At 27.3% G+C, this 10,737-nt stretch overlaps 2 protein-coding genes across 2 annotated transcripts in view; one reads left to right on the forward strand and one right to left on the reverse strand.

Annotated features, from left to right (window-relative positions):
• The window catches only part of LOC117168430 (ATP-dependent RNA helicase DHX30-like), a 32,922-nt gene extending 27,235 nt beyond the window's left edge, over positions 1-5,687 (reverse strand). Inside the window, exons 1-2 of the mRNA XM_033354075.1 lie at positions 5,383-5,687; positions 2,893-3,026 (exon numbers count right to left, since the gene is read on the reverse strand). Coding sequence (XP_033209966.1) covers positions 2,893-2,942 — 50 coding nt within the window. The 5' untranslated portion in view covers positions 2,943-3,026; positions 5,383-5,687. The remainder of the gene's footprint in view (positions 1-2,892; positions 3,027-5,382) is intronic.
• A 415-nt stretch (positions 5,688-6,102) lies between these two features.
• LOC117168431 (dolichyl-diphosphooligosaccharide--protein glycosyltransferase subunit 1) overlaps positions 6,103-10,737 on the forward strand; it is a 12,978-nt gene continuing 8,343 nt past the window's right edge. Inside the window, exon 1 of the mRNA XM_033354076.1 lies at positions 6,103-7,014. Coding sequence (XP_033209967.1) covers positions 6,230-7,014 — 785 coding nt within the window. The 5' untranslated portion in view covers positions 6,103-6,229. The remainder of the gene's footprint in view (positions 7,015-10,737) is intronic.

A 10,737-nucleotide genomic window follows, 5' to 3' on the forward strand; every position in this document is an offset into this window, starting at 1 on the left:
TTATGGACAAGTGTTTAAGAATGGCTCTCTTCGACGAAGAGGGTGTGCATCTCGAAACAGTAAGGGTACGAGGGTTAGCGTTCGCAGATGATAAGGTTGTTATGGCAGAGTATATCGAAGACCTACAAAAAATGTTGAATAAACTAGATGCAAGCATGAAGAGCATGGGCCTCAAAATTAACGCAAATAAAACAAAAACTATGGTGTTCGAAGGAAAGAGTGAGAAAACACTATGCAATATTTTATTAAATGATGAGAGAATTGAACAAGTTGATAAGCTCGTATACCTTGGTAGCTTATTTACCAGGGACGGGAAGATAGATGAGGAATTAGATAGACGAATAAATGAAGGTAAGAAGGTTATTGGTAGAGCAGGTCCCCTCATCTGAAGTAAAAATATATCAAATAAAGCTAAAATGGCAATACATAATTCTATATTTGTACCGACTGTACTAAACGGTAGCGAGACATGGACTTATCAAAAAAAAGATAAGAGTAAAATTAACGCAATTGACATGAGATTCATGCGCATAATGAGCGGGAAAACCCTAATGGACAAAGTAAGTAACGAGATAATTCTAAAAGAATGTGGTGCTGAAGAGACGCTAGTAGACACATGGGAAAGAAATCGGTAAAGATGGTTCGGACATGTTGAGAGAATGCCAAATGAACGACTAACGAAAGAAGTGTATCAAGGTAAAGTAAATGGCAACGTGCCCAGAGGTAGACCGCGGAAAGAATGATTAGAATTTGTGAATGAGACCCTAGTTAGAAGAGACATAAGAAGTCACAGAAACACGAGAGCCTGCATGGACATAAAAGAAGCTAGAGAAGTATGCCAGGACAGGAAAGTATGGCGGCAAATAGTTAATAAAAAGAGTGTCAGTAGAGTGAATGACGCCTGAAACAAAAGACCTTGGCCACTAATGGACCCAAGTGGGGAACCTTACATAACGACTTCGTGAGGTTCTTCGCTTGGGATGATTGCTAGAGAGATTGATCAGCAACCTGGGTCGGAGCAGTGTTGCGGAACGAACGTGTTATTTACTTAAATAGCACGAGAATTCTGGATCAATCTGAAAAATCTCTATTCCTTCCACACACTACTCCTTTCCCCTGTCGAGTGAGTCACGCCTACCCCGAAAGGGAAATGGCTTAATGGTGTAATAGTTCAGATATTAATCAAAAAGATGTTTCATTCAATGAAAGTTTTAACCAAATAATAAAATTTGTAACCAAAAAATAATTTAAATTGTTTGAATACTTTTTTCAATTTATGTACTAATTTTCATTAAAATGAATTCTATATAAAAATTTATAATCAAACAGATAAATTTGTAAGTAAATCGATAATATTAATTTTAATAATATTTATCATATTTAATATTAATCGACAACATTAAATGTTAATGAATACTTACTAATTTGATTAAAAATTAAATTTATGAGTTACTATTAAATTACTTACCTAAGGAGTTGACGTTGAGCTTACAAGCAATATTTTTATATTAATTAATTTAATTTAATAATATCTTGTTGTTTTGTTTAGAAAAATGTTAACATGTTGATATGAATTTTATTTTTAAAAAGGGCAAATAAATTCCTTATGATTTATAACAATCCATTTTTGCCTTTTAATTTATGCTATAATTGTAAGTTATTTGTACCATTTTATTTTGGCTCATTTTGTGTCTCGCTTAAGTATACAGCCCAAAATTCTTGTCCCACTAATGGGCGATATGACTAGTTAAAAAAAATCAATTTATATTAATTAACTATAAAATTAATCAAGTATTTTCTGTTTTAATCGATCAAATAATGTATGAGTCACTTATTATAACGATTTTTGTACAAAAAATTATAATTCACCATTTTAAAATTGTGTTTATAAAGGTTAGCTTTTCGTAACTGTCACAGTAATGGTCGGTTTACGTTATTTGTAATCAATATAAAACATTTTTTTTCTATTAATATTAATTGCAATCAAAATAAAAATAACTATTTGCGAGATAAGGACGTACTCTCTTATCTTATAATTATAATTTTTTATATTTAATGATAATCTATTGACATAAACCATTGATGATATATTGTGAGACAAAATAGCAATTTTAGATCTCAAGAAGTTTAAATATGGAATTTATTTACACTATAATAAAAATAAAATATAATGTTTAATTAAATTAAAATCATTTTTAATTAAACGAAATTCCATATTCCTGATGTTTTAATTCTGCGATTAATTCTGCAAAATAGGTGTATTCAACAATTATATCTTATGCTATCTCTTAAAATATATAACGCTATCGGGTGACTTTTACTCATATATAATCGAATTTCTTTTTATACGGAGTAAAGTAAAAATAATGGATACATAGGTAATAATTTGAGAAAATACGCTTAATAAAATCCTGCCATTTAGACAATTATTCCTCTAACTACAAGTGTATAATATTCCAGGGACATCATATTGTCAACTTTTTCATTTTCACCCAATGATACATAAAAAAAAAATACTATCATTGATAATTAAATCGTGATACAGATAAAGTTATATTTTTGTTGCAATACAGTGTTTTTGTTTAAATTGCAGATTATTTACTTTAAAATAATTTGTCCTAGTGCCTCAATATTGTATAAATATATGCTATTATAGCTATAGTATTGCACGGTAACAACAAATTTAATTTTAATCATAAAAATAAATTAATAAGATTTTACATTAGAGTTTTAAAAAGTCATATTAAGATATTAATTATAATTAATAATTTTGTAAGTTAAAAAATATAAAACTTATAGTAGCATATTTTAATTGTGAATAGAATAATATTTTAGATGTAAAACAAACAATATTATTTTTTCTTTTAAAAAAGTATACTGTCTAATACTTACGAAAAACAGAGCGAGTCGCTTGCGTTAACGATACTTTGTAAACGCAACATTTTGTATTTTAGCTGATTAGTTAATGCGATTCTTTAAAATACAGTATTGCTAACTGTAAAGCTTTTCTCCCTAAGTCGCCTCACCTGGAAAATAAGTTCCAACTATAATTTCAAACACAACTTCATTGAAGTTTTAGAAAAAAATTAACTTTTTGGTCTTTAAAATATTTTCTGTATTTCAAATTTTCTCACTTATGATTTAAAAAAATGTACACAATATTTTCAGCTTTTAAATGAAATTTCGAATTTATTAGCCTCAAACCAAAACAATCGTGTATATAAAAAAAATTTTAACCAAACAATGAATAAACAAATTATTCTCCAAATTAAAATATTAGGTGCAAAAAACCTGATTCGTGTCCTTTACTAATATATACAATAAAAGTTCTAATTTTTATTTGCATTTTTAGCAGTTTGAAAATGTTATCTTTTAAATTGTGTTATTTTTTCCTAATATTTTCAGTCTTTAAAATTTTCAAATGGAAGATTTTGAAAATTTACACAATATTTTAAACTCTCAAAGTCAATTTGGAATTTATTAACCAGAAACAAAATTATTCACAAAAAATAATACCAAAATAAAAATATTAAATATATATAACTAATTAGTATCTTCTACAAATATGTACAATACAAGATTTTTTTAATGTAAACAATATTCTCAACTTTTAAACGAAATTTGGAATTTATTAACTATAGGCAAAAACAATCGGGCGATTTTACCCAAATAATAATTAGATTAATTATTTAAAAAATACAAAAATTAGAAATAATTCCTATTATTTACAAATTTTCACAAAACAAGTTCTAACTTTTATTTAAATGTTGAGCACTTTGGGAAAATTGTCATAATCTTTCGCTCGCAAAATCATTTAACTTTCAAAAAACAATTAACTTCCGGTGTTTAAAATATTTCCCCAGTCTTTCAAATTTAATATTTTTAAAATGTTCTCAACTTTTATACAAAATTTTATATTTATTGATTATAAACAAAAATACGCTCACAAAAAGTACAGCAACAAAAAATGGAACACAATTTAAAATGATTCGCATCCTCTACAAGTGTACAATACCATTTTTTCAAATTTAAGATTTAAAAAATGTAAACAATATTCCTAAAACAAATTTTAGATAGAATTTAAACTAATATCTATCCTTCTCAAATAGGTACAAGTTCTAATTTTTATTAAAACTTTATCATCTTTTGCACACAAACTCATTGAACTTTCAGGAAAAAATCAATTTTCCGGTGCTTAAAATATTTCCCCAGTGTTTCAAATTTCAAAATTTAAGATATTAAACATGTTCACAATGTTCTCAACTTTTAAACGAAATTTTGAATGTATTGATTATAAAAAAATTAAGCACAAAAAATAACACCAACATGAAAATATTAATTACAATTCAAAATTGTTCGTATTCTCTACAAATGTACAAAACCACATTTTCTAATATAAAATTATAAAATGCAAAAATAATCATGTATTAAAAAAAAATTCACGAAATAATGAATAAAAGAATTATTAAGAAAATAAAAATATTATCTACAAATATAATTGGTTCGTATCATTTACAAACATCTACAAGTTTTAATTTTTATTTAAATTTTGATAGTCTCGAGAAATTACCTTTTTCATACACATACATATTCAAGTTTAAGAAAAAAAAATAACAAATATTACATAGAATTAAAACTAATTCCTATCTTTTCCAAGTATGCACTAGTTCTAATTTTTATTAAAATTTTGACCATTTTGAGAAAGTTGTTATCATATTTTGAACATACTTATTCAAAATTAAGAAAAAAAATCAGTTTCCCCATGTTTAAACTATTTTCCCAGTTTTTCAAAATTTCAAATTAAAGATTTTAAAATTGTACACAGTATTCTCAAATTAAACGAAAATTTTAATTTATTAAAACAGTTTTTCTCTGTTAAAACTAGAAACAAAAATTTGTTTGTGCTGGGTAATAAGAAAATAACATGAATAAAATAATTAATAAATGATTCATTAACAAACTAAAGATATTAGGTGCAACTAAACCTAATTACTATCCTTCACAAATTATGTACAAAACAGAATATGGAGAAAGTTGTCAATACCTTTTATTTTTAAAAATGTTACTATTTTTAAACTTTAATTGAAAGCTCTAATAAAAAAAAATTATTTGAGGAAAACAATCCGTTTTTGAGCAAGAAATAAACAATAGGAAAGATTTATAGCAATAACGTTATACTCGCGAAACCCTCGTACAATTTCACACATATAAAAAAACTGGTAGTACATAAAAATATGAGAATATACCGATACACTAATGTGAGAGAAGCATTAGAGATTAAAAACAAATTATTGTCAAAGCACATTTTTCATAATTTTATATACAAATCATACTTTTTTGTCGTACTTTATATTACAAACGTTATAGATTACATGTACTTACAGGTTAGGGTTGCATTTTTAGAAAAGAATTATTCTATGCGTTTAACATGGCACGTCCAAAATAGTATCCTATTAAAATTAAAGACGTACAACAATGCGGTTGTCTTTTTTCCTGGCTAACAGCTGAACAATTATTAAACAATATTCATTTTAAAAAATCCAAGCACTTGACCGCACATGATGACATACAATGGCGGAGGACACCAACACAAACACGTGCTCTTGCCTCTTGCATGTACAATGTTGTTTCGCAATGTGCGAAGTTGCGAACGGAAGTGTAGCAGATTCAAATATCCGTTTTTGGCGCTACTGGAGCCGGTGTAATTTTGGCCACTAAATTCAAATTAACTTATTAAAAAAAAAAGTTTTATCACAATAAGACAGTAAATAAGTATCTTTAGTCATTATTCTTTATTGTTAAAATTTCGCTGTTTGCAATGTATTCAATTCAATGCTCACATTGAATAGTAGACTTTTCTAACCATGAAGAACAATAAAACTAGTGATATGTTTCACATTTAAGGTTAGGAATCATTCGCATCTTTAAAATTTATATTTAACCTGAAAAATTGCATTTCGTGACTTAAAAGGAACGTTAAAGCTTGTAGAAAAATAGTAATTAATTATAAAATCAATTATTAATAGCTAAAAGTGCGGAATTATAAATATTGTAAACTCGCCTAAAGCCCAGTAATCAGTGGCCACGTCTGTCATGTCATCTGTGTGTGCATTGCTGCCAGCCGCCACACAGCCGCCACGTCCATGCTTAGTGTTCGGTGTCAGTGCCGGTCGATAAAAATCGCTTTTTCTTAGTTAAAAACCTATGAATTCACTATAAAATAGTAAATATGATTTCGAGGGTGGTGCCTAGGTTAACTTTAATTATCATAGTTCTCATTTTATCTCAAACTTTGTCCCTGACGAACTCGCAAGTGGTGGATTCCAACCTAGTCATCAAAAATGTCGAGAGAAGCATTGATTTGCAGTCCCAAGTCACCAAGATAACGGCAAAACTTATTATCGAGAATGGCGGAAAAAGTCCTGTGAAAAACTTCCTCTACGCGTTTGATCCGAAACAAAAGGAACACGTGAGCTCCTTGGCGGCTCGTCTACGGGAACCAGGTCGCGCCGATTTGAAAGTTACCCAGGTCAAAGTCAAGGAACATCCCGACAAAATTTTCTTCTCCATTGAACTGAAGGATCTGGTTCAACCTGGTAGATCTGTCAACGTCGACGTCGAGAGTGTTTCCACTCATGAACTGATTCCTCATCCTAAGCAAATCAGGCAGAAGGAGAAGCAGCTTGTAAAATATACTGGAAATGTATACCTTTATTCTCCCTATTCTGTGACCAAGCAGTCCACGACGGTCGTTTTACCATCCAGGAACGTTGAAAATTACTCCAAAATCAAACCGGTCAGCCAGAGTGATTCCTCAATTACTTATGGACCTTTTGAAAAGAAACAATCTTTTTCTTCCGAGGAGCTGATTGTACACTTTGAAAATAATAACAAGTTCCTGACTGTCACGAGGTTGGAGAGAGTCATTGAACTTTCCCACTGGGGAAACATTGCTGTCGAGGAGACGATTGAGCTGTTGCACGCTGGAGCTTTGTTGAAAGGTTCCTTTTCACGGTATGTTTTAATTTCAACTTCCGAAAGTATCCTCATTAGGGTGACCAGACGTCCTGATTTTTTATCGGTGTCCAGATTTTTCGATTTTTTGTGCTATGTCCTGATTTTACATGCCTGAAAACGAATATTTGCGATTTTTATTGTTTGCGTCTAAATTTTGTTCATCATTTCAAATTCAAAAACTTGACATTTGTGGAATTTTGCTAACATTTAAAAAGAAAGGAAAACATCTAATAGCCTTAAAGAATTGAAAATTCTGAAAAGTGTTTAAAATAATTTTCAAATTGTACTAATGACTCAATTATTTGCATTAAAATATTGATCTCGAAAAATACATTTGTATAATTTAAAGTTGAAGAACAAACATAATTTTTTAGCAGAATTCAGCAGGCTTGATAAAAGCAAAAAAGTCCATCTTTTTAATTGAAAAATCCACTGTTTTGTCGAAAATTCGTCTTTTTGGGTTGAAAATTCAAATATTTGGTGGAATACGTTGAAAATTCATATTTTTCGGTTTGAAAATTCAACTGTTTTGTCGAAATTTCCATTTTTTTTACTGAAAATATAACAATTTCTATTTTTTTTTGAAAATGTATATTCTTTGGTTCAAAAATTCATGTATCTTGTTAAAAAATTTTATGTCGGTAGAAAATTAATCTTTATACTTAAAAATTCTTCTTTTTGGTTGAAAATTCAACTGTTTGGTTAAAAATAATTTTTTATGAAGGATTCATTGTAATAGTTGAAAATTTTGATTGGAAAATCTACTGGTTTGTTAAAAATTTGTCTTTTTGAGTTGAAAATTCAAATATTTAGTGGAATAAGTTGAAAATCCATATTTTTCTGTTTGAAAATTCAATTTTTTTGTCGAAATTTCCATTTTTATGCTAAAAATGATTTAAAAAATATTCTTTTTTGATCGAGGATTTTCAACTACTTAGTTAATGTGGAACTACTTTATTAAAAATTAATTTTTAGTTTGTTTATGTTTCATCATTTTAATCCAAAAACCTTCTTTTTGTTGTATATTTAACTTTTTTTTAACAAACTATTTTTTTTAGGCCAGAATTTTTTTTTTTACTGAAAATATAACTTTTCTATTTTTTTTGGAAAGTTACTATTTTTTTGTTCAAAAATTCATTTTTTTTTACAAATTTTTATGTCGGTAGAAAATTAATCTTTATACTTAAAATTCAACTGTTTGGTTAAAAATGATTTTTTATTGAGGAGTCATCATTATAGTTGGAAATTTTTGATTGGAAAATCAACTGTTTTGTTGAAAATTCGTCTTTTTGAGTTGAAAATTCAAATATTTAGTGGAATATGTTGAAAATTCATATTTTTCGGTTTGAAAATTCAACTGACAATTCATTTCTTTGATTGAAAATTGATCTATTTTGTTGAAACTACTTTTTTATTGGAAATTAATTTTTTAAAGTGAATATTTAACTACTCCGTTCTTGGTTAGAAATTGATGTATTTTTAGTTTAAAATTCATGTATTTTTTTGAAAATTCGTCTTTTACATAAAAAATTAATCTTCTTTGTTGAAAATTAATTTTTTGCTTATTGTTAAAGATTTGTTATTTTAGTTGGAAATTCATTTCTTCATGATTACCAAAATTGAATAGTAGTTCAAGTATTAAAAATTAAAAAGTAATGGATTTTACAAGGCGATTCGGAAGCTGTTCAAAAAAAAATTGTTACAGATTTTAACGATAAAAATTAAACAATTGTTTCGTTTCGAAAATACTTAGTAATTAAGAAAATGTAAACGTACGATTGAAACTTTTGAAGCTATTTTTAATGTTAAAATAACTTCAAGGTAAAAGATCCATTATAAATCCTTTTATTAAATTTCAAATCCTATTAAAATATCGCAATGTCTATGATTACGGAATTTTCCGTAACTTTAACCCCGTTTTCACCTATAGAGGGCAAACTTTACGGAAATTTCCGTAGCCATAGAAAGTGCCTTTAAGTAATATTTTGTCTAAAATATTCCATTTTTGACCCATTTAATTTGCAATTTTCTAATTAAAAAAAAAAGTTGTAATATTTAGCAATATTTTGTTGTTCATTTGAAATCAGCAATTATAAATTGGCTATTAAAAATAAACAATTTAAAAGTGAATCGTTTAAAATAGAAAGACTAAATTTAGACTTTAGACGTTCTATTTAAATTTAAGAACAATCTGATGAATATGTAAGTGTTGCGTTTTTATGTATAAAGAACATTTGAAAAATTCTTAATTTTAATGAACTTAATGTTCAAATAATTTAACTTCTAATTTAGAAAGGTTCGAGTTTCAAACAAGAACAATGATCTTTCAATTTTTAATGTTTCTGACTTAAAATAGTTTGAAATTATACAAATGTGAACATTTATGATTTTTAGACCGCTAAAAATAACAGGGTCGATTTACATTTTCAAAATATTCATATAAGTTTAAAATTTGTGGCAGCTTAACGCCATTTAATTCAATAGTGTTTAATTGAAAATGTCAAAAAAGCTTCTATATCATACGTGTAAATTATTAAGCGTTCGAATTAAACAATTCTGAATAAAAAAAGGTAAGTATTAATTTTAGTTCAAAGTTTTAAATTAAATATAGTTCCACTTTCAGTGTTGTTTGTTGAAAATTCAACTATTACACTTTTCCTTAAAAATCTATGTGTTTTTGATAAAATTTCATAGTTTTGTTGAAAATTGTGTTGTTAAAAACTTAACTATTTTGTTGAAAATTCATCTTTTTGGTCGAAAATTCAATTATTCAGTTCAAAATTCATTTTTTATTGTTGAAGAATTATCAAAATTGAACTTTTTGGTTGAAAATTCTTGTTTTTTCTTTAGAATTAATTTTTTAAACTGAAAATTTAACTACTGCATGTTTGGTTGAACATTTATCTTCTTTAGCTGAAAATTGAACTATTTTGTTCAAAATTCACGCATCTTGTTGAAAATACGTCTTTCTTCGTAAAATATTAATATTTATTGCTGACAATAATTCATCTTTTTGGTCGAAAATTCAACTATGTTCAAAATTAATTTTCTTATTATTGAAGATTCATCATAATTTTACTATTTTGTTCAAAATTCTTTTCTTTTTTTGTGAATTAGATTTTTTAACTGAAAATTTAACTCATCATTAGTTTTATCATTATGTTTTACAATTGATTTCTTCGGTCAGAATATTTAATATTTAATCATCTTGGTGACGAATTCATCTTTTTGGTTGTCAATTTATTTCTTTGGTTGACAATTTGTTTTTCATAATTAAAAATGAACTTTTTAAACTAAATTCAAAATTATGGGATTAAGGTAATGAAATAAAACTTAGAGTTTAATCAAAGAAATAATTCCATTTTCTCCAGACGTCTGTATACTGATTGGCTGATTGAGAGCTATCGAAATACTAACTAGACCAGCCAACAGAGTGATTCACACAGCACCCAAAAGCCCCTGGTTCTCCCTTTTATAACTTGTTCATTGTCTATTTGGTAATACATTTAAGAAAACATTAACTTAAAAAAGACAAATTGTGTAACAAAATTACGCAAGAAGTGTTTAAAAAAATCAGTTATTTAAAAACATATTCAACAGAGGAAAGATTTGTGTAACAAAATTGTGGGTCCGGATGCAATAAGGGCACATAAAATTTTTTCGTGCGAAAACGAAGTCCCCTGGAGGCTGTAGAAAAAATTTTCGAATTTTAATTTTCAA

The sequence above is a fragment of the Belonocnema kinseyi genome, chromosome 2 (genome assembly GCF_010883055.1).
Source record: "Belonocnema kinseyi isolate 2016_QV_RU_SX_M_011 chromosome 2, B_treatae_v1, whole genome shotgun sequence".
Classification (NCBI taxonomy): Eukaryota; Metazoa; Arthropoda; class Insecta; order Hymenoptera; family Cynipidae; genus Belonocnema; species Belonocnema kinseyi.